This window comes from Mesoplodon densirostris, chromosome 9 (genome assembly GCF_025265405.1).
Source record: "Mesoplodon densirostris isolate mMesDen1 chromosome 9, mMesDen1 primary haplotype, whole genome shotgun sequence".
Taxonomy (NCBI): domain Eukaryota; kingdom Metazoa; phylum Chordata; class Mammalia; order Artiodactyla; family Ziphiidae; genus Mesoplodon; species Mesoplodon densirostris.
In genome coordinates, this window is record NC_082669.1 from 68,207,286 (window position 1) to 68,231,162 (window position 23,877).

Here is a 23,877-nt window from a genome sequence, read left to right on the forward strand (position 1 = left end):
AAAATAGATAAACAACAAGCGCCTACAAAAAAGAGGAAAGGCCCAGTTACCCTCTTCCAGTCCTCTCCCACTCCAGAGGCCCTCCCATCCTCCCGACAATGTCCCATTTCCACTCCCTGTGGTCCAGTGCGGAGAACTGAGTCATGGACCACCATTAGCATCGTAGAAATACAAAGCAAATGAGATGGCATTGGAAGGTGCAGTGTGTCAGACAGGTGTGTGTGGCTTCTCTGTGTGATGCAGCCTCTTGGCCAAGATCCCACCTTCCCCCAGCCCCCATCCTTCAGGCCAGGGGCAGCCTTGGCCTTCCACGGTGCAGAGTAAGCAGTGGATAGCTCTGGCAAGCTGATGGCCAGGTATCCCGACTCATGCTCACGCCTGTTTTGCAGGAGAGTTTGGTTTTGCTGACAGTAACTCCTTGGATCTCTCAGGTAAGGGATGAGCTGGGGTTTACTGTGGGCTGGCTGGAGGGAGGGCATCTGCTAACCCGTGAACTTGGGGAACCCCTCCTTCCAGGCCAGTCTATGCCTCTCTCTGGCTGTGTGATCTTTGGCAGCTCGCTTTCCTTCTCTGATAAAGCTGTGGATTTTCCCCATGGAAATTTGCATGCAAGTGCTCAGACAGACCACTGTGCATACAATTTCAGGGAAGCACACATCTCAGTAAAGAGCTCCTTGTTTAAGTGGTCTCCGATAGCGTTGAACTCCCATATGTAGAACAGTGGTTCTCATACTTTAAAAGTCACCTAGTGGGCTTGTTAAAGCAGATTCCTGGACCTCACTCCCAGAGTCTGATTTAGCAGGCCTGGGTGGGGCCTGAGAATGTGCATTTCTAGCCAGTCTCCCAGGTGATGCTGATGGGCTGGTCTGGGGAGGGCACCCACTTTGAGAACCCCTGCCCTAAGATTCTGTCCTCCTACAAAGTTGCTGGGGCAAAACAGCCTAGTGAAGTAGGTGCAGCCACTGCAGGGTGTTGACAATCTGGAAAGTACTACATCTTCCGGAGATTTCTATCAGAACAGTAGAGTGACAGATTCATGGAATAGTTCTGAACAAAAAGGTTTATACTTTTCTGAGCCCACACTGTATTATAAAAAGAGAAAGAAGGAAAATAAAAGAAAGGAAATGGCTTGTATCTCCAGGATAGTTTTTTAAAAAAATGTTTTTCAAAGCGACTTCCCTTTCCTCTTCCCACCACCCTGATGTGGGCAAAGCAGAGAGGAGACCCAGGGAAGGGGAGGGCTTGGCCAAGGCCGTAGTCCCCTAGGACGTGTAGACTTTCTGAAAGAAACGTTCAGAGAGACTTGGAAAGAGGTTGCCAGTAGCAGCCTGAAACAGATTTGCTGGAAGAAGGAACAATTTGGCATCAAACTGTGGGACAGAAGTGAGCCCTTCTCTCCCTGGGCCTGCCAGATGTCCTTTTTGTCCTGGGTCATAAGACTCAGAATCTGAGCAGCAATGGAGACCAGTCTCCCCGCTCTGGGCAGAGCTCTCTATGGCAGGAGAGCCCACCCTCCGCTGCTTCCCAGAGTCCCAGGAAGTGCGTTTCTGACTCCTGGCTAAAAATAACTGGCCTTAGATCTTCCAACTCAACCAGCAGGACACGAGCTTGGAAAAGTGTAGGGGTCCCCTTTCTTAGCCTCTAACCTTGCCCCCTTCCTGAGTGCCCCAGAGGTGGCCTTGGCCACAGAGAGGGGATTCTTCCAACAACATGGGTGTTGGAGCCTCTTCTATGCAGATGTCTCTTGTATACCGTTTTCTGGCCCCTGAATCCTGAAAGGAAGAGCCAACCCCAGCTGTCCTAACACACCAGGTAAACTCCCAGGAAGCCAGTCTTGGAAGGGGGGTCAGTCTGGGGCCACACTCGGGCTGGGCTGGAGGCAGGGGATGGCTGTTGCCTTCTCCCCTACCCCAGACATCCGTGGTTCACCTTTAGACAATCAGGAGCGGGGAAGGTGAAATAAGCAATCATTAAAGGCCAGAAGGCACCCAGGCGGGGTGAAAACCAGACTGGACTCCACTCTGCAGCCAGCAGATGACTCCTGCCCGCTCTGGTGTCCTGCAAAATTGCCTTTAAAGTTGAGCAAAAGAAAATTAAAGTATATTAGTGACAGGAAACAGACCTCTAAACCTGAAAAGGCAAAGTCTCTTCTTTTCTAAACCTAAATATGTATCTTAATAAGATCTGATGCTAGGTTAATGGAGGTCTGGTCCTTGTTAATTAAGCAAGCCACGTGTCCCCTTGACATGGGATATTGCAGCTTCTGGACGAGAACTCCTGCTGCACCGCCACCTGAGGTGATTTCTGGGCCAGAATCTTTGGGCCTAGAATCTGCATTTGTGATCCCAGGTCATTCTTCTGCTCACTGAAGTTTGGCAAGTGCCAACCCAGGGCCTAGGGCAGGGGCTCAGGCCTTTCCCTAGGGGCAAGGAGGCTGGATTCGTTCTGGCTCAGTCCCCTCACCCCTTGTTTAGAGATCAGCTTGCACCTTGTCCTCCTAACCCTCCTCATCCTTTGTATAAGGGTAAAAGCAATTACTGCTTTCCCTTGGACAGTGGAGGATCTCACGAACCTTCAGCTGCCACGCTTCTCAGATGGGCATGTGGATTTCCAGGAATTCCCGCTTAAGAAGTAATTTCGATTAAGAATTTTGGAGCCCTTTTAAATCATTTCTGTGGCTCGCTGAGTTTTTGTTCTGCTGCAGACATGAGGGTGGTGAGCCGGAACTGCACAGAGGATGGATGGTCGGAGCCGTTCCCTCATTATTTCGATGCTTGTGGGTTTGATGAGTACGAGTCTGAGACCGGGGACCAGGTGAGTGTCTGCTCCTCCCCTGGAGGTGGAGGGATGAGGCTGAGGAGGTGGGTGGAAGGGTGTGTCTGCCAGAGGCCTTGGCTTCTGATGGACGTACAGAAGCTCCGGTCCCCAGGCAGCATTCATGAGCACCTGCTGCGTATAGCCTTCTGCATGAGAGGGCAGGACTTTCATTTGCTCATTCTGGGCTGAGAAACAACTGGTTTGCTGTTTGAGCTCCTCCGGGCCCCCAGCCCGCGTCCTCCACCTCTGTAGCTACTCTTTTAGGATACACAGCCTTTCTGTGGCCCGGCCATTGAAGGGTTAATGTGGGGCCCAGCAGGGGGGCCTCCCGGCTCCTCCCCCAGGATGAGGCTGGCCCGCTTCTGGCTGGTCTGTGCTCCTGCACTCTGCCAGCACTCAGCTTTTGCACAGTGTGGACCCTGCAGAGGGAGGAGGTGGCTGGGAGGGGGGTCCTGGGGGCTGGGGGTGCCGGGGGGGTGGAGGAACTGAGGGGGGCGTGGAGGAGAGGCCATCGACAAGAGAAGAGAGGAGGGAGGAGCTGGGCAGCAGGCCCTGGCCTGGGAGATGGGATGCAGGGCCGGGGGCCGGGGGCCGGGGGCAGGCCCCGTGTGGAGCCCTGCGTGTCCTGTTCTCTGCTCCAGGATTATTACTACCTGTCGGTGAAGGCCCTGTACACAGTTGGCTACAGCACGTCCCTCGTCACCCTCACCACTGCCATGGTCATCCTGTGTCGTTTCCGGTGAGACCCTGGGCAGCATTCGAGCGAGCGCAGCCCACCCCAGCTCAGAGCCCTTGCTCCACCCCTCCCACCTCCCACTCCTTCCCTGGATGTCAGCTCTGGAAGTCCCTTGGAAGGCATTTCCCCCACCCCTAGGATAAGAGATGGGAAACTGGATCCCAGAGAGGGCAACTGACTTGTCCAGGGTCACACAGCAAGGAAGACCCTGGACAGGAGGTCTGCGTTCCTCACTTTATCTTCCTGGTCTAGATAAAGAGAGGTCACAGGAGGGAGTAGGTCACGGAGTAGTGGGGCCAGGGGGCAGGGGCCTGGGAGTGAGCGAGGGTTTAGAGTCTAGGTGGGAAGAAGGGGCTGGTCTAGGTGGGGGACCCCCTTGAGACAAAGCCGTGGAGTGGGCCCAAAGCAGACCCCGAGATGGAGGGTGGAAGGCTGTGGAATTCCTTACTTCAAAGCCTTTTGCTTCCCTGGCCGCTGGTGTAGGAAGCTGCACTGCACCCGAAACTTCATCCATATGAACCTCTTTGTGTCGTTCATGCTGAGGGCCATCTCCGTCTTCATCAAAGACTGGATCCTCTACGCTGAGCAGGACGGCAACCACTGCTTCATCTCCACTGTGAGTGCGTGGAGCCCTGCCAGGACTGGCCCTCCCTGCGACGCCCTGCCATCCAGGTGTTTTCCTGCAGGTTAAGGCATCGACCCCAGTGAGCACGGAAACCCAGGAATGACCATGCGGTTACTAGCAGCCAGTGAGGCCCCAGCGTGACTTCACTTCCTGTCCCTTGGCCTCTGTGTGTCCTCGGCAGAGCAGTTGAGGAGGGTCGGGTGGAAATGTCAAGTCCCGCTTGACTAGGCTCAGAGAGAGGGCTGGCTTGGCCGCGGGTTGTTTAACCCAAGATGGAGTCAAGGGGCTGATTGCCTGGGGTTCCCTGCAGACCACCTCCCCGGTTCTGATACATTTGGAGATAAGCAGAGAAGATAGGCTTTGTTGGGGCAGGATGGAAAGAACAGCCCAGAGCACAAGACCTTGACCTGAAAGGGCTCACTTGGAGGAGGATCTATGAGATTTCCGGGCGACCAGGGGTGTTCCCCTAACCTATGTGATGCCTGAAACCTTTATTTTACCAAGGAGGCTCCTGCAGGGTCCTCCTTATTCGCCTCTCCCATGGGGACTGGGGACAGGACGGGAAAGTCAGGGAGAATGAGCCTGGGGAGAAAAGGGAGTTCCATGTTTCCTGACCTGTGCAGAGCTGCCTGCATGGCAACTTCAACTCAGACTCATAGGATGCTGCAGTTTTAAACTCTGAATCCAGGAATGTTGAGTCTTTCAGACCCACGGGGTGTTTAAGCCCGAGCATGCTTCAGCTGAAGGGCCCTCAGGATCCTCTCTGGTCCTGCTGGGCTGGATTTTCAGGGTTCGGTGGGGACTCGTGCTACCCTCCCCCTCCTCACTGTCCCTGCAGGTGGAATGCAAGGCTGTGATGGTTTTCTTCCACTACTGTGTTGTATCCAACTACTTCTGGCTGTTCATTGAGGGCCTGTACCTCTTCACCCTGCTGGTGGAGACCTTCTTCCCTGAGAGGAGATACTTCTACTGGTACATCATCATTGGCTGGGGTAGGTCACTGTCTGTCACCCAGACAGGTTCAGGCCTCATGGCCAGGGATATCCTTGGTCCTGCCATCCAGGAATGTCAGGTCAGAGGAGAGAGGCACTGCCCTTCCTCGCAGCTGACGGCACACTCCCGGTTCTTGGATCCTTTCTTGCTCTTCTCATAGAAAGCCCACTGTCTGATGGAGGGGATATGCTCAAGAGTCCTCCTGAGAGGCGAGGTAGCCCAGGGTTTGGGAGAGACATGGACCCCCAGGAGGCCTGGGTGTGAGGGACAGTTAGGGTCCCCAGGACTCCAGGTCTGAGACGGAGACATGCCCCATGGGTCGAGACCCCACCTCTGAGGGGTTCATTGGCCCCCAGAAGCCCCAAGTCTGAGGGGGACACCGGGCCTATTGGTTTTCCAGTTATCACGGGGCTCCTTTTCTTGCACTCCAGGGACCCCAACTGTGTGTGTGTCCGTGTGGGCTGTGCTGAGGCTCTACTTCGATGACACAGGGTGAGTACATGCCCGAGAGCCAGGGCCGGAGCCCCAAGGGGGCTCTTACAGATGGTTGTCAGCGGCTGTCCTGATTTCCCATTAACTGTCTCAGGCAAACCATCCAATGCCGGGCATGGCTTCACCCCCAGCCCTGGGCAGTGACTGTGCCCTGACCCCACTGCGGGTGGACCCACCCAGCCACATCTCAGCCAGGACTCAGTGAGGGAATGTACAAGGTTTCAAGAGTCCTGCTCTGCTTCTGGGCCCAACACTGAGCGGCTGGTCTCCTTTTAGGGAGGGGAGGAGGAATATCAAGGGTGAGGTCGTATCCCCCAGAGCCCTAGGTCTGAAGGGGGAACATGGCCCTTGCCCAGGAGCCCATTGGTGCCCTCACTCCTGGGCTCCAGTCCCTGCCGTGACTGGGGAGCAGAGGGAAGGACCAAGGCACTTGAACCAGGGCTGGGCTTGGGTGTACAGCCCGCCTGAGAGCTCTCCTTCCAGCCAGCCCCTCCTCAGAGCTGCAGGAGTGGCTGGCTGGAAGGAGATGATGATGCCCTTCCATCCCTTCCAGCCAGCCAGGAGAGATGATGCCCCCAAGCATCATCTCTCTTCTTTCTGTCTGTCTTGCAGCTGCTGGGATATGAATGACAACACGGCTCTGTGGTGGGTGATCAAAGCCCCTGTGATTGGCTCCATAATGGTGAGTGTCCTTGGGACAAGAAGCAGGGAAGAAACAGAGGCCTGGGCTGAAAGGCAGGGGAGGAGGAGAAATAAAGAGGTCACCACACAAACCAACCTCCCGTGGCTGTGTTATATTCTGCAAAAAGGACGCACAAGTTATTTAGCTTTTCCGCTAGTGTTGGACATCTATCTTTATCCCATTTTCCCTCATTATGAAAGATGCTACTAGGAACGGTTGTGTGCGTAGTTTTGAAAACGTGTGAATATTTCTTTAGAATTAACCCCTAGAAGTAGAATTGCTGGGTCACAAAGGGTATTCCCATATCATTGTCTGCACTTGTAATTTCAGTCATTTAAATTTTTGTACAGCCTTGTGGAAGATAATGGTAACTTATTGTTTTAATGTGCATTTCTCCATATTGCTAGTGCAGCAGAGCATTTTTTCAAATATTTATTGACAATTTGTTTTTATTCTGACAATTTGTTTTTATTCTGGTTATCATCTATTCTGTGCTCATTTTTCTAGTCCAGTTGTTATCTTTCTTACTGTTCGATAGATAGTAATGCTTCATCTGTTATACATGTTGTAAGTATACTGCTAAGATTGCATAATTTTATATAGTCAAGCCGTCAGGCTTTCTCATCATGAATTCTGAGCCTTATTTCTTGTTTATGGAAGTCTTTCCCAACCTTAAGATATAAAAGTATTCTTAATTGTTTTATAACAATTTTGTAGATTGCATCATTACAAGTATGCCTTTACTCCATCTGAAATGTTATTTCTCTGTCTGATCTGAAATGATATCTAACCTTATTTTTTTTCCAGTGGGTGGACATCCACCCTCTCAGTTCTTTTTATTGAATAGGTCCTTCTTTCTCCATTATGTAGAAATGCCACTTTCTCGTTAACAATCAGTGTACTCTACTTGTATTTAGTTCCAGACTTCCTACTCCATGTTACTAATCTATTTGGCTGTTCCTGTGGCAAGTTACTGGAAACTGGCAGCATGTTTTGATATCTGGTGTGCTCATATCACCTTCCTTACTTTTTTCCCCTTCCAAATTTTCTCGCACATTTACTTTTTCAGATGGACTTTCAAATTTGTCAAGTTGCAAAAAAAAGGCTGGTTGAGATTTTTATAGGAACACCATTGAATTTATAAACAAATTTGGAGAAGTGGTTTTCTTAAAATATTGAGTCTTCCTTTCCAAGAATATGGCATGGTTCTCCATTTATTCAGTCTTTCTCATAGAGTCATTTTTGATAGTTTTTTTTAGTTGTCTTGTTAGGTTTCCCTTTATGGTGTCTTTCCGTTTGTGCTCATCTTGTGTCTAGGAATCATTCTTTCGTTATATTTTCTAGTGGGTGTATTGGTGCTGGGACTTAGGGAAGCTATTAGTTTTTGTGTATTTTTTTCTTTTCTTGGTTACCTTTTGAAGCTCTTTTATTGGTTCTTATCCATTTTCAGTTGGTTCTCATGGAAAATTACTTGATCTATAAATGGAAATACTTTTTACTTTTCATTTCCAACATTTATACTGTTTATTCCTTGGTTTCTTTGAGGATGGTGTTTGCTATAGTTTTGGGCAGTTACCTTCACTGAATTAGGAAAGTTTCTATTCCTGGCTTGTTTTAGTGTTTATTTTTTATTTTATTTATTTATTTATTTGCGGTATGCGGGCCTCTCACTGTTGTGGCCTCTTCCATTGCGGAGCACAGGCTCCGGACGCGCAGGCTCAACGGCCGTGGCTCACGGGCCCAGCCGCTCCGCGGCATGTGGGATCCTCCCGGACCGGGGCACGAACCCGTGTCCCCTGCATCGGCAGGCGGACTCTCAACCACTGCACCACCAGGGAAGCCCTAGTGTTTATTTTTTAAAAGTCAGGAATAGGTGTTGAATTTTATCAAATGTGTTTTGGAGACATTAATTGATCATTCCCTTAGTGATGGACATTTATAATATTCCAGTTTATCTTCATGATGAGCAACGTTGTGGTGGATATATTTGTGCATACTCTTGAGTTATGTGTGAATATGCTTTAGAGTAAATCCCAGGAGTGGAATTTCTGGGACAAAGGATGTATACATTTAACATTTTCATGGATATCAAATTGCCCTCCACAGGCAGAGTACGAAAGTGCTCATTTCTTACGTTTTTGTTGATGTTTCCATTACTGAACTATTCACCAGTCTTATGTGGGATAAAGGTAGTTCGTTGTTTTAATCTGTTAATGTAACAAATATAAATATTAGTAGATCTTTTTTTGCATTCCTGACATAAAACCTTTATGGCCGTGATCTGTTTGTTCTTTTAATGCACTGCTAAATTCTATTTGTTAATATTTTATTTATAGTTTTTACGTTGTTCTTTGTAAGTTCTCTGGTTTTAGGTGTGTGTGTGCGCGTGCATCTGTGCACGCGCACACACTTTCTATCCTTGTCTAGGTTTTGTACTAGGGTTTTGTTAGCCTCATAGGTAATTTGGGAGGTTTTCTTTTTATTTGCTTTTAAATAATGAAGTAGTATGTAAATTACATCTTCCCTAAAGGTATTATGAAACTGGCCAGTAAAATTATCTGGGCTGGTGCCTTTTAATGCATATGTCTTTGAGTACTTTTAAAATTTCTCCTGAGGTCATTGCTCTGTTCTGATTTTCTACATCTTGATTTGATTTTATTAATTTATATTTTCCCATTTTGTTTGATTATTTTTCCTCGTGATGATTTAAAATATTCTATACATCTGTTGTCCTCTTTCTCATCCCCAAATGTGTTTAATTGCATTTTCTCCTTTTGGACTAACACGTGCAGTTAACAGTATTTACTGTGCTAAATTCCGGGTACTGATTAGACATTGAGCATGCATTAGAAAGCAGGACTGACAGAACCCTGCCCTCTGGAGGATGCTTTACCATTCTACTTGATCTGTGAAAACAAGGAGAGCAAAACCAAAAAATTTTATTTTTATCGATCAAGTCTACTTTTTTTTTTGTATTTCTTTAACGAATTTTTATCTTTAACTTCTTTCTTGTATAACTTAAACTTGTGATACTCTTTCCCTAGATTTTGATTTGAATGGTTAATTATTTTATTTTCAATATTTATTATTTTGTATTAAGTTAGTGTTAGGCTCTACATTTTCTCCTTGAGCGCTGCTTTGCTACAGCCAGATGTTGCTGTGTAGTCGCCGTGTTTCTTTTTATTTGCTCCCCTCCCTCTTCCTTTCTCACCATACACACAGCTTCCCACTTTGTTTAGAGAGCTTTTGTCTGAAGGTAAACACTATTGCTATTCCCAGGCAGTCCTTTAATTAATAGTGCTTATGGTTGTCCATTCTGGTTTTCCATATTCAGTGACTCTGGACTTGGAGTTTCTCCAGAGGACAGCTCTCACCTCTGCGATAGCCTCTTCTCTGGTTGGCATTGTAGTTTTTCCATCACCCTGGCACTGTTTGCTCTTTCTTTTCCGGAAATTGCTCCCTTTTCTGGCTCACTCATGATAATCTTTGCTATTTTTCAGTACTCTTATGGAATTCTTCTTCATCTCTCTCTTCTGTCATTTCAGTGATATGGAGGGAGGCTGGGGGGTGAATGAGTGTTCTCATGCTGCCATCTTGAGATTATAAGCCTAGATGGGATCTTGACTGGATGGGAGGGAGGGCCCTGTTGGGGGAATAACAGACAGTGCAGAGGCAGGGGTGTGGAAAGTCTTTGCTCAGAATCATTTTCATCTGGTTTTTCTTTGCTTCTCAGGTTAATTTTGTGCTCTTCATCGGCATCATTGTCATCCTCGTGCAGAAACTTCAGTCTCCAGACATGGGAGGCAATGAGTCCAGCATCTACTTGTAAGTACCATTAGGTGAATGCCATGGTCAAGTCCAACAGCTTTATGGGCCCTGCACACAGGACACAGGAGGAGAAGGCTTGGGTGTCGCTGACGGGGTATCCTAGCATGGGCATTGGCAAGAATTCTTTTGGGTTAAAGTACCTTTAAAATATAGTTGCCCACCTCTCCTTCAGCCATCTTCCATCTCACCCTTCTTGCTTTGTGGTCAGGAGCATGACCAGCTGGGTGTGTGTGCTGTGGAGGCACTTCCGGCCCCGGGGAGGCAGGTTGGTCCCCTGTGATCGGCTGGAGGGGCCAGATAGGCACAGGGAATCTGGGGACAGTCTCTGGCGTGGAAGCCGGATGTGTTGCGTCTTCAGTTTAAGAAGAGAGCAAGTTAGAAGGAACTGAAGTGCTCTCGTGGCACCAGAGGGGGCTGGTCCAGCCTCCATCAGAGGCTGCAACCTGGGGCTCAGAACCTTGATGGCTGCCCAGTGGACAAGTGGGACAGCAGAGAGACTCCAGCAGAGGGCTCCTCCACCCTGCCATTCTCCCGGAGAGAGGGGGAGGCAGGAACTGCTCAGGGGCCAGTGCCAGGTCCTTCCCTCAGGCTCCTTGAGGCTTCCCCAGGTCAGTGGAGGTTGCCCTTGGTCTCTGTTCAGCCTGGGTACCTCTCCTGTGATAGCCCTTCCGCTGGGGGCAGGGATTAGCCTAGGGCCTGGCTCCATCAGGCTTGTTTCTTCCCGCGTGTAGGATGATTACATTGACCGCCCCTCCCCTCCTTCTTTTGGCTCTCCATTTATTGCCCTTTATTTTTTCATGTTTTGGCAAATGTTTACCAACCTTTGCTTATATGTGTATGTTACGTAGCTGAAAATTGTTCATCCACATAAGTCATAAACTCTTGGAGGCCCTGCCCTGATGGGCTGGTAGGGCCAGCTCTCTGCAAGTAACTGCCCTGGAGAGATCATTCCTGCCTTCGTCTCCAGGAGCCACAAAACAGGGCCCCACCGCTCCCCTCACCTTTTCTGGTCCAGGGTCAGAAACCACGTCCTTACGTCTGGCCTGCTTATCCTGCTTGAGGGTGGCTTGGTTCCCACGCTAGCAGTCATCTCGGACCTCTGAAGCTGGTGGGCAGAAAAGTCGGCCTTGTCTCTCCTTTGAGCTCTAAGCAACCATGGTTCCCCCAGCTCCCGCCCCACCTTGCTTCCTGGTAGGATCTGTTTCTTCTTCTGAGGTCCCTGGGACCTCTCCTCTGGGGCCTCTCCTAGCTTCCCCTCGCTCTGCCTGTGCAGGGACACACACGGTGGCTCAGCTGCAGCCTGAGTAAGCACACTCTACTGACCCCCGGACATACTTTACCAGCTTGGACATCCCTCCCCAGGCAGCAAGAACCCCAGGGTCTGGAGGGAGGCAAGTGCGGAGCCAGGGTTTTCAAGGTAAATTGTAGACTGGGAGCTGTAGAGTCTTGTCAGGCCTTCCTAATGCATAGATAAGAACCATCTGTAATTAGTACAGGGTTTATACATTTAAGTACAAACGTTTAAAGAACCAGCTGCAGGCATGCCTCGTTTTATCACGCTTCACTTTACTGTGCTTCACAGATATTGCTTTTATTACAGATTAAAGGTTTGTGACAACCCTGTGTTGAACAAGTCTGTCAGCCCCATTTTTCCAATAGCATTTGCTCACTTCGTGTCTCTGCATCACGTTTTGGTAATTCTCGCAATGTTTCAAACTTTTTCATTATTATAGTTGTCGTGGCGATCTGTGATCAGTGATCTTTGTTACTACTATGACTCACTGAAGGCTCGGATGATTAGCATTTTTTAGCAATGAAGTGTTTTCAAATTAAGGTGTGTACATTTTTTTTTTAGACATTATGCTATTGCACACTTAACGGACTACAGGATAGTGTAAACATAACCCTTATATGCACTGGGAAACCACAAAATTGATGTGAGTTGCTTTATTGCGATATTCGCTTTATTACGATATTCGCTTTATTGCTGTGGTCTGGAACTGAACCCACAGTATCTCAGGGGTATGGCTGTAGTTGGTTTACTTTTTTTTTTTTTTTTTGGTTTACTTTTATCATGTAAAAAATCCCCCTCAAATCTCGGCAAATTTTTTTTTAGAGAAATCTAAACTTGTGCTCGTCTCAAGCTCCAAAGATTAAACCTCAGGTGGATGTGGTCCACAAGCCAGGTGGGAGGGCTGACACAGGACAAGGGATCAGCTTGATCCCATTAAATGCAGCAACACGTTTGAGTGTTTCCAGGGTCAAGGAGACCCTACTGGTGAAAGTGAGGGACATTCAAAGTGGCCATGCCGCTAAGAACTGCAGAGCATTTAAAAACACTTGCCATTCAGTACATGCATGTTTAATGCCCACACAGCAAATCTGGATTAAATATAATCCCCATTTTACAGCCAAGGGAACTATTTATCAGTGATGTTAGATGAATCCAGCAGGAAAGAGTGAAGCCATAGCCACAATGCAGGCAGACCCTTGACTTCAAACTTGACTGCACCATCATTTCTACCCTCAAAGACTTTACAGACAAGAAGGTAGTGTTAAACAAGGCTTCCTGGAAGAAGAGGCCCCAGTGGGTTCCAGCCTTGTAAAAAACTGCCCCACCTGGAGTGCTTTGAGCTGGGAGGTGTCTGCTGCAGGTGGGGAGGGGGGTAGACAATGCGGGGGATTAAAAAAGGGGCATGACATGGTAGGAGAGGGAGATTTCGGGGCTGCGTCCGAGTCCTTTTGGGTCAACAGAGTTATGTGTTGGGCTGATATCCCTTCATATCTGCCCACAACAGCTTTCTGGTTTTTTCCTCTGTTTCCAGAACAAATTAAAGCCTGGGCATCCCCAAGAAAGCCCGAGAGGACCCCCTGCCTGAATTCACTCCCCTTCCTGTAGGCTGGTTCCAGCTGCTCAGATGATAAGGGTTTGTCCTCCTCCATAGACCAAGACGGCGCTCCCGACCCAGCCGCAGAGGGACCTGTTGGGGGCTGGGGCTCCTGCAGCGGGACAGTGGCCCTGAGCCACCTCCGTTCTCTCACTGGCTGGTAGAAGGAGTGGTTGGGCTCAGGACTTGGGCAGTGGCCAGGCATGGAATGTGGGCCTGGGTCGGGGCTAAGCCTGCGCTTAGGCTCGACTTGGTTTGGGGCAGAGGGTTTGGGCTCAGCCCCATTCTGGGGTCAGGGTTAGCCTGCCTTGTCTTGGGGACCAGAGTTTACCTCTGTGAGAAGCCAACTGGTTGAGAAAAAGGAAGGCGAGGTTTCAGGGCAGACACTGATTGTGCTGAGAGCATCTCAGGCCTGGCCCTATAGGGAGCTGGCTTTATGCCCAGTGCTCTCCCTGCTGCAAGATGGGCATTGGGAGCTGCCTCTTGGGTCTGGGGTCGGGGAGGGAAACCCCATCTGTATTTCCCTCAGGCATCCCACAGAGCAGGTCCCCACGGGGTAAAGGAAGGAGAACAGACACCGTGATGTATTGGGTTGGCCAAAAAGCTTGTTCAGGTTTTTCCATAAGATGTTACCCGAACGAACTTTTTGGCCAACCCAATAGCATATAGCTCAGCAGGGCTGTGACCTACCCAGCGTCGGCGGGATGGCATTCGCCTCTGAAGACAGACTGTTCCATGTCTAGGCAGAAGTGCAGCCGGGAGGCTCTCAGTCCAGGAACTCAGCCCACAGCCTAAGGCTCCCAGTTCACATGCGGCTCTATCTTCTCCTTCCAAAGCACTCTCTCCCTTGTCTGGAAGCACCCTATCCTGACAGCTCCTGTTAGGGATTGGCAGTAGGGAATGTTTGCCCCCATTTTGCAGATGGAGAAACTGAAGTCCAGAGAAGGAAAGTGGCAACACCTAAAATCAGCAAGTCAGTGGCCAAACAAAGCTTTGAGCTCAGGTGCCCCGACCCCCCAGGTTAGGCAAGGGGCACTGAGGGCTGGCTGGTCCTCAGTGGTGGGGGAGAAGGAGGGTGGGCAGGGAAACTCCAAGATCTGCTGAACTGGGCTGCTGGCTGGAGTACCAGTGTGGTGGGGAGTGCCTCCCTGGGGACTGGGCCGGGGCTCTGGGGGTACACCAGGAGGGACCCTATGGAGAATGTTTAGCTCAGGTCACAACATTCTGTGGGCCTGCCAAGTGTCCAGTGCTGTGCCGACCACTAGGATCAGGGTGAAATAGACAGGGGTGCTGCCCACAAAGGGTTCCCCTGCAGGGGTCTCTGTCTAGCATCCTGGGGCTATAGCCCAGGCAGCCTTGCACGCAAAAGACATTGCAGCATTTGTGGAGTTTAGCTTGAGACCAAAGCAGGGTCAGAAGAAACCATGTGCTGCATCCCTGGGTTATAGATGGCAGTGTCGAGGCCTGGAAATGGCTTTGACCTTCCTGCAGACACACAGCAAAGCCTTGGCAGAGTCAGGTCTGGGAGCCAGGGCTCCCTGACTTCCAGATGTGGGTGTGAGCCGTGCACCTGCTGTGGGGTTCTCCAAGCAGCCTCCATCCGCTACCCTTGTCTGAGTTTCTTATCCTCCCTTGGATCCAAATGAGAACTGAGCTGATCAGCCAGCCTAGGTTTATCTCTTCCTCTTGATTGAATTTCTTTTCTATTTTTCACTAACAAGTGACTTTTCAGAGATTCTGACGTCATTCTTTCTCATGCCTGTCTCTGGCTTTTCTGCCATCCATTTTCCTTTTTGTTTCTTTTCATTGGATCCTTTTGAACAGTCATTAGAGGTTTGGGGAAAGGGAGTCTCAGAGGAGAACAGCTGAAGCTTTAGAGTTTGGGGGTGTAGGAAGTGACATCTGAGGTTTGGGCTCTCGGGCTCCTGGACCCTGATTTCTGTGGCTCACCCAGGCCAAGGGTGAGGGGTCAGGCCACTGGCTGTAGGAGAGAGTAGTCAACCTTTCAATCTGGGCAAGGTAGAGAAAAAACTTGAAGACTAGAATGGATGGCTTCCATTCCTGAATGCCCAATTAAGCTCTTCTAATTATTGAAGAAAACATACTTATATGTGTCCTTCTGTCTCTTTGTACGTTTACAAAACAGACCTTTGACATTCATTGAGGCACATGAAAAACTTCTCAAATACATGACTTCCTCACAACAGTGTTCCTGGAATTTTGATTTGCAGGTAGAGCACCTAGGGATTTTGTTAAAAATGCAGATTCTAAGGCAGCAGGTCTGAGCCAGCCACTGAAATTCTGCATTTCTGAGAAGCTCTCAGGTGGTACCGATACTGCTGGTCTGGGTAGCAGAGCATCATAGCATCCCTCATCTGTATAATGGTTCACTAGTGCCCATCTCACAGTCTGGTGTGAATTGAAACATGTTGTTAATTAAACGAGAGAACCACAGACGTAACTGAGGCAAGGATGCTGGGTGGACCTCGGCTTGCCCCGTCTTTGAAGGGTGTGATTCACATGTTCGCCTCAGCAAAATGACGTGTCACTACATGTCAGGGACCTTCAGACTGACTCTTAAAAGAGTGGGAGTCACAAATTACGAATCCACGAAGGCCAAAGGTCCGGCCTCTTTGTGCGTACCTGTTCTCATTTGCACCCGACCCCATCAGGTTGATCCGTTCGCCAGCAGCTCCTAGGAGCTCGGCCACACGGTGCCTGAGGAGGGGGAGTGAAATGGGCACCTCTTCTGCAGTCTGACGAGCTGACACAGCTCTTACTCCACTTTTTCCATGTGTGCCAGAGATGGAAACAAATGAGTTGTGCCAACCCAAGCACAAGCAGGACCGAGAGGGGCTAGAAGAGGTGGAAGTTGAGCCTGGGGCCTCTCTGAGGAGGCGGAGCTCTGTGCCTCGCCCAGTGCCACGTAGAGCTGGACGGGCACCCTGGGCCCACCTGTGGGCGGCTCCTTAAGGCGGCCCGTTTCTGCAGGCAGCGGGGCAGAGCCCGAAAGGTGCCCTCTCAGCCTTCAGCCCCTGCCCTCCGAACTTTTGTCGAGAAGTCTAGCCCGCACTGTGCAGTAGAACTCTCGGCAGTGTTGGAAATGCCCCCGATCTGTGCTGTCCAGCCCAGGAACCACTAGCTACCTGTGGCTGTTGAGCCCTTGTAGTGTGGCTCAGGCAACCCAGGAAGTGGATTTTTCACTTAATTTTAACTTCCATGGTGGATGTGTAGTGTTTCATGGGTCTGCTCCATCCATCCTACCCCTGCTCCCCTTAGGCCCACACTGAGGTATCCGGGGGCTCAGTCAGAGGAAGGTGCAGGAGGGGAGCGGGGGTGAAGACCAGTGGATGCTCCAGCTGGTTTTCACAAGCAAGTGCAGAAATGGCCTGATTCCAGGGCTGGGCCATCGTGAGGTCCATGGCGTGAGTTTCCAGCTGCCCATCTTGCTGAGGGATCTCCGTCAAGGCCATGCTCTGTGCCTGGAGCTGACTCTGGAGACAGTTGCTGGTCCCCTGCGTGAGCCCCAGTCAGGCCCCACCTTCCAAACACACGTGTTCCCCCCCTCCCGAACCCCACCAACCTGTCGGTTTCCCAGTGTGAGGGCTCGCATGTGCCTGTGTGTCCGGGCACACACGTATATATGTAGAGGCGCGTATTTCTGTGTCCAGAGCTGACCACGTCTCGGCCCTTGGCTTCCTCCTTCTCCTCCACGTGACGCCCAGGCCCTGTCTCTCTCTACACCCTGGGCCTCTCTGCCCACCCTGGGAGCCGTGTCACCCTAAGTCCCACCTCAGTTTCTCGTTGCCCAGTGCCCGCAGCTGACAGAAATGCCCATCTTGTCACACCCAGCAGCTGCGTGCAGAAATGCTACTGCAGGCCACAGCGGGCTCAGCAGCACTCTTGCAAGATGTCAGAACTGTCCACCATTACTCTGTAAGTGTGCGTGGCGTGGCTGTGGCTGGGCGTTCTGGACGGGAGGGGGATGCATGCTGCTGTTGCTTGCATCCGCCCAGGCTGGAGGAGAGCAGGGAGCGAGCCTGCGCCTCCAGCCCCAAGCCCTTTCCCAGCTGTTGCATGCTGACATCTGTGTGTCTGAGTTCTCTGCAACCTCATGGCCTGGGGCAGGAGGGGAGTTTGCGGGCATGGGGCTGTGGCCACTGGAGCAGCTGGGACGCGGCTGGTGCCGAGCAGGAAGCATCTTTGAAGCCTCTGCCGCTGCGGCTGTCGTGATGTGTGGTCTTCCGCAAATCCCCACGTCTCTGGGTTTCGATCTTTGCAACTGCCAAATTATTTCTAAGGGCCTTGAGCTTGAGTTCATGTAGACCGTCCTCCTGCAGGGGGCGGGACCCTCACCCCATTGCACCTCACTTCCACTGAGCGTGCTGAGTGGCTGACTCCCCACACAAACCTGTTAGGTCGGTACTTGTATTATCCTCATTTTACAGGTGAGGAAACTGAAGCACAGAGAGGTGAAATGACTCGCTCAAGGCCACACAGTTGGCAGGGTGAGGATTTGAACCCAGGGAGTCCTAAGCACTAGTCCCTGGGGCATCTCCTGCTGGAGCCTCAGCTCCAACTTGGACATCCCTTTAAGTGGGGGAGCCCAGTGGAATTTGGGGGGCTCTGACTGTTGGAGCTCTTCTTTGTATTCTTTAGGCCTCTTCTGCCCAGTGATGCCTCCTTGGGGCAGGAAGACAGAGGCTAAGGCCCTGTGCCGCGGTCTCTCTGGGTTAATCAGATCATAGCGTTGAGTCTGTGACTCCCCAACGCGGGGTTCCAAGGTTCACACCATATGTTCCCATTCCAAGGCCTCCGAAGGACAGAGGTCCTCGGACTCTGAGACCTAGTGACTTCCTCACCTCCCTCCACTGTCCCATCTACCAAAAGGAGTCATGGGGATGCCCTGGGTCCCTGGCGGAAGTCCCTGATTATTCCTGGGCTGCACTGGGGCCACAGGGGAGGGAAGCCGTTGCCCTTGGACTATACTGTGGGATGCCCTGCTGCACTCGCCACATCTGCCTGGGGCTGGGAAGGGCCTGAAAGGTGTTTCTCACGTACCAAACCCGTCCCATCCACCACCACCATGAAAGCTGGAGAAGTTTGGCCTTTGGGTTTCCAGGGCACTTTTCAAACTTCAGGGGCAGATCCCTGGAAACAGATCCATTCTGGGGAGGGGAGGCAAGAAGGCAGGGACCGCGGCACATCCCAGGGCTGCCTTCCCTCCTCAGCTTCTTCAGTTAAGCTGCTTTTTTAAAGTAACCCCTTTAGGCAGGGTCACAGAGGCACCTGCAAGATGTCCACATGTCTGCGTTTGCAGGCCACTTTCCTCTTCTTTTTGGACTTTCATTCTCCAGCCCACACTTCTGCTGCCCTCTGGGTGCCTGGAGATGAGCATGAGCAGGACCTGGGCTCCCAGGTCATGCTCAGTGTCAAGGGCTCCAAGGTGTTCATCCTGGACCCGTGTGGTTATCCCTTCATGGACGCACGCTTTCCGAGTGTGAGCCCTGTGCATGGCATGTGCTGGCCAGGGCAGATGACAGTTAAGTGAGGTACCATGCCTGCCTTCAAAGAGCCACATCCGAGAGCGGACAGACAGATGAGAGGCTAGACCACTCCCAAACTCAGCTGGGCTCTGAGTGGGAGCCCATCAGATCCTGTTGGTGCCCGCTTTGGTCCAGGCACCCCCAGGTCCTGTAGAATGGGCAGTCTGTGAGCACGGGGAGGATTGGTGGGCACTGGGCACTCGAGGGGCTTTTTCCTTCCGAGACTGAGCCTTGGTCCACCTGAAGGTCTCCCCAGGCTGTTCCTTCCCCTTCTGCTGTGTCCCCTCCCCTGCTTTTCTTTCTTCCCCTTCCCCATCCTTTCCTTCTCAGTAGATGCTGGTAAGCCAAGGGCATCACTCCGACTCCATGGATTCTACTTCTGAAATCCGGAGGCCCCGCATTCAGTAGAACATTCTCTCCCAGAAAGGCTGGGATGGGAAAGAGGGAGGGAGGGGCACATGGTGTGACTGCCCCAAGTCAAACGGCCACCCCCGTACCTGGGCCGAGCTCTGCTAGGAGGGCCCAGGGGGCGGACTGCACCTGTAGGGCGGGGCTGGCTCTTCCAGGAGATCCAAAGGGAGCCAGTCTGCTGGGGTGGGCAGAGACGGGGTGCCCCCTCTTGGAGACCCTCTGGGAGCCGCCCTGCCCCCGGAGCAGGACCCACAAGAGCACCCGTTGCCATGCCTACTCTTGATGTTTTCCCGTGGCTTCTGTACCCCACCCTCTCAGACAAGAGCCCCACCCCACTGGGCCTAGGAGCCAGTTGCAGTGAGGAACCTCAGAAGAGCTGGCCTCAGGGAGTACTGAGGTCCCTTGGGCCGTTTCTCCCTTGCCCGTTCTACTCCCACCTGAGCAGACAGCCTTCGCTCCCCTGACTCAGTTTCCCAGGTGGCACGTTCCTCCTGCTAGATGGTGATTGTTTATGCTCGGAGTCAGTAAATCCTTCCTAGGACCCCTCCCAAGTCTCTCCTTCTGTGGTCTACCCAGCGTTCCGCACCCGCCTCCCTGTCATCAGCGCGTCTCCATCACTCTCCATGAGCATGCCTGGCTCGCCCCAGACTCAGGAAAGCCGACTGTCTCTGTGGTCCCCTAGGGGCTGCTCTTTCCAGGCACAGGGAGCTTCTTTGCAGAGCAGGAGAATGCTTGTTTTGCTTGAGGACACCTCATGTTGTCCTTCCAAATCCCACCCCAGGGTTTTGCCCTGACTTCACTTTTCCCAAAGGTTTCGCACCTCCCAAAAAGGGTCTGTGTAAATCACATACTCACGTGTGCACGTTTAGTGGTTCTACAGGATACCGGCATGGCCTAGAGGGATGGGTGCCCTGCAGACAGGGGGATGTCTCCCCAGCACTTCCCAGGGAGTTCTGGAAGCCTGGGCTCTGTTGGCTGCCATCTCCCCCAGGCCCCACGCACCGGGAGAGAATCCTGAGGGAGCCCATGGATAGGGGCCCCAGCTCCGGGGAAGAGTAGGGGCTGGGCCTGGGCTTCTCTGCCCTCCGTGGCTCTGGCCCCAAGCCCTGGCAGCCCCCGGAGCAGGTGTTTTGCTCTTTCCCCACAGACGGCTCGCCCGGTCCACCCTGCTGCTCATCCCACTGTTTGGAATCCACTACACGGTCTTTGCTTTCTCCCCAGAGGACGTCAGCAAGAGGGAGAGACTTGTGTTTGAGCTGGGGCTGGGCTCCTTCCAGGTAGGCGCGGTGTGTGTGGAGGGCAGAACTCATGGGGAGCCAGGGCCCTGGCCTCTACCTTGGTGGTGGTTCTACATCTTTAACCTATTCTAGGTTCCACCTCTGGAATAATAGTTCTAGATTAGAAGGGAGCTGGGGGAGCCCTTTCTACTGTCCACCCTCTAGGCTCCCACGAGAAGACATGCTGATATTTTCATGTTGCTGCTGCATCTGGGTGTCCTGAACCAGGCCTCCCTTGGGCAATCAAAGGCGCCAGCTCCCCGGCCCTCACCATCGGCCCTGGGGGTGGGCAGAGCGGCCTCAAGAGACCTCTCTGTCCACTTCTGGCTTCAGCCTGTAGAACATGCACCCTGTGAGTGCTGGAGCTTTGTCTTACCCAAGTAAGACAGATCCCCAGCACAGGATCTGGTCACAGGGAGCTGAATGAGCTGAACAGGAAGATGAGCAAACAGATATGTAAATAAGTGATCCAGGGAATGAGAGAGCCAGAGACTAGGAAGTCTGTGCATGAAGGAATCAGTAAACGGGGCTGTAAATGAGTGAGTGAAGGGGTGAGTGAGTCAGTGCGAGGATGCATAGTGAGTAAATGAACAGGTGGGAGCATGAGTGGGGCAGTGAAGGCGGTGCGTGGCTCCCTTGAAAGTCCCCAGGATAGAGCGCCTCTCCCTAGCCCAGCTGTTCAGAGGAGTATTGGACCTCGACGGTCGCAAAGTTATTCTGTGTATCTGACTGGACTCTCTCCCTTGCCCCATTTTAATTCAAAGCCATTTTACCTGTTTGGGTTCTTAGCCTGGGAAGGCTGGGAGGTTCGTTGACAAAGCCCCAGCCTGGGAGTCAGAGCCTGGGGTCCCTGTCTCAGCACAAGAATTCTAAACGCACAGAATATAAGTCAAGAATGTGTGTAGAAGAGCCGAGCACCTACTCTGCCCCAGGCACTTCTGTGCTCTTCTGTGTGTTCTGCGTACAAGGGTGTCTGGCCGAAGGAGGGTGGAGTGGGGAGGTGGTGGTGGATACAGACAGGTCTGCTCTGTCCTGTAGGACTGCTGCCCTCAGGGGGCCTGCGGGCTGGCTGGGGAGCCCAGAGGACACTCTGGGGCGTGCAGGGAAGGCCTCCTCTAGAACGTGGGTCAGAGCTGGCCCTTGGGAATGGGAAGGATTTGACCAAGGGAACGTGAGATCCAAAGCCAGGGTTGTCGGTGGGAGGGAATGCCCCCACCAGCCACCTGGCTTCATGGGTGTGGTCATCTTGGTGGAATAGAACTTTTCCCATCTTACCGCAGATTCCCAGGCAGGTGCCTGCATTGAGATCATCTTATTTTTCTGCTTCCTGGTGTCCCTCCCTGCTCCTGCGGCCTCCCACGCACCCCGGGTGGAGGGCTCCTTGCTGATTCTCAGGTTTTGTTTGTCTTCTCTCCCTAGGGCTTTGTGGTGGCTGTTCTCTACTGTTTTCTGAATGGGGAGGTAAGATCCTGGCCTTCTTAGCAGTGGAGGTACAGCTTGCTGGGGAGCAGACAGGGCTGTGGCCTGCTGGGCGCACAGGGCTGATCCTCCCGACCTGGACTCTGCCAGACTCCCAGCACCTACAGGAGGGGGACGGCAGCCGTGCTGGCGTCTCCCGACGGCCTCCACCCTGTGCCAGATTCTCTCCCGCTTTGCCTGCTGTGCATCTGAGGCCCAGCCTCCGGAGCTGAGCTCCCTCCATAAAGGCACCAACTGTTGAGTGCAGACCCACCCGGGAGGGCTCTCACCACAAGACACACGTTAGTCAGGGTGAACTGAAAGTGAGGAAGGACAAGGCGCAGGAAATGGTACATCCAGTTTCTGAGGCTGTTGATGGGCAGGGGTGCTGAGTGGGGAACTATCCAAAGTTCAGCCCTGCCCCCAGCAGGCCAGCCTGCCTGCCCAAACCCATCCCCTGTAAGAGTGGGACTTGAGGGACCCTGGTGAGCGGCTTGGAACCTTCTAGTAATGCTCCATTTCCAGGCCTGTTAGGGTGAGGCTTTTGAGCAGAGTGCAGAACAGAGATGCTGAGATGGGGATGGGCACTGAACGGGTGGATGGCTTTGGAGAGCGGGCAGAAGTCATTGCATCAAGTGCTTGGGCCTTGGCTGGGCGACCATGGCAGGCTTCCTCCTCTTTTTGCATCTGAGAAATAAGAAGATTAGCTCAGACCACCTACAGAAGGGTCAGATAAGGGTAGATATGGGGAGGCAGACAGGGCCCTGCAGGGAGTGGCTGGGAGACACAGGAAGTTGGAGTACAAGTAGCTTGTCAGGACCAACGGTGGAAGTGGGAGCTGGAACTGGAGGTGGAGGGTACCTGCACCGCACAAAAGTGCTGGCGAAGGGGGTGGGTATGTGGACGCTGAAACTGGGCATGCCCTGTGTGCACCATGCTAAGAGCAACACGGTGGGGGGGCGTCTCCACCCAGAAGGGTGCTTTATTTAATGATCCTCAACCCTAGTGGCATATTGGAATCCCCTGGGAAGCTTGAAAACATATGGGTGCCCTACCCCAGAGATTTGGATGTCATTGTTCTGGGGTATGGTCTCGGCATCTGGGTTGTTAAAGCTCTCCAGGCAATCCTCATCTGCAGCCACTGTTAATGGGAGTGCCCGCCTGGGAGGGGCCCCAGGGCCGGCGGGTGGGCAGGTGAGGTGTGAGAAGGTGTCCGGCCAGAAGTGACCGCCCGAGTTGCCCCCCGCAGGTGCAGGCGGAGATCAAGCGGAAGTGGAGGAGCTGGAAGGTGAACCGCTACTTCACCATGGACTTCAAGCACCGGCACCCGTCCCTGGCCAGCAGCGGGGTGAACGGGGGCACCCAGCTCTCCATCCTGAGCAAGAGCAGCTCCCAGATCCGCATGTCTGGCCTCCCAGCTGACAACCTGGCCACCTGAGCCCACCCCGCCCCTCCTCTCCTCGGAACAGCGGCTGGGGCTCGGGTGGGTGGGCGCCGGCCCACGCGTGCTGTGCCTCTTCTCTCCCTTCGGGCCGGCCCTGGGCTGGGAGCCCAGCTCCCCGAGGTGGGAGGAGGATGCAGGGCGCAGACGGGTATTTCCCCTCCGCGTTTTGGCGCTGGCCCTGCCCACCGTGGGCCCCTGGGCGTTGACCCCAGACATGTAAATACTCAATTTTGGGAAAGTCGGCCCATCCCTCCCCCTCTACCTTGTGTCCCTGCTCACCTCAGGCAGGTCCCCAGCTCCACCCGACCCCGTCCCACCAGCCTCAGTGATCGCCTGACCCTGTGTGGGAGGCCTTGTGAGCTGAGGCTGGGGACCTTACTTTGGCGGATTCGGGGTGGGCCCTGCCTGACAGCCCCCCCTGCAGTGTCTGACTCTCGGTATGGACTCTTTGAGGCTACTTGCCACCCCGCGGCCCTTTTCAGGCCTGGCCCAGTCCCCAAGGCTGCCAGAGGTCCAGCTTGGAGTGCTTTTTGGTGCAGGCGAGACCCATGCTCACCCAACATCTTGGTATCCAGGTGCCCAGTTCCTGGGTATCAGACAGTGGGAAAGCTCCAGGGCTCTTCCAGTCAGAGACTTCTGTTTGGATGTGGGGCTAAGGCCAGAGAAAGTTCTGGTGCTTT

The 23,877-nt window shown here is 52.5% G+C and overlaps 1 protein-coding gene across 4 annotated transcripts in view; it reads left to right on the forward strand.

Moving 5' to 3' along the window:
* Positions 1-23,191, forward strand: part of ADCYAP1R1 (ADCYAP receptor type I) — a 38,853-nt gene extending 15,662 nt beyond the window's left edge. Inside the window, exons 5-16 of one of the 4 annotated variants that reach the window (XM_060107807.1) lie at positions 390-431; positions 2,705-2,814; positions 3,459-3,556; positions 4,037-4,169; positions 5,017-5,170; positions 5,603-5,663; positions 6,276-6,345; positions 10,079-10,170; positions 16,914-16,997; positions 20,166-20,295; positions 21,715-21,756; positions 23,003-23,191. In XM_060107807.1, the coding sequence (XP_059963790.1) occupies positions 390-431; positions 2,705-2,814; positions 3,459-3,556; positions 4,037-4,169; positions 5,017-5,170; positions 5,603-5,663; positions 6,276-6,345; positions 10,079-10,170; positions 16,914-16,997; positions 20,166-20,295; positions 21,715-21,756; positions 23,003-23,191 (1,205 nt within the window). The remainder of the gene's footprint in view (positions 1-389; positions 432-2,704; positions 2,815-3,458; positions 3,557-4,036; positions 4,170-5,016; positions 5,171-5,602; positions 5,664-6,275; positions 6,346-10,078; positions 10,171-16,913; positions 16,998-20,165; positions 20,296-21,714; positions 21,757-23,002) is intronic. The other 3 variants (XM_060107805.1, XM_060107808.1, XM_060107806.1) reach the window with 3 other exon arrangements.
* The last annotated feature ends 686 nt before the right edge of the window (positions 23,192-23,877 follow it).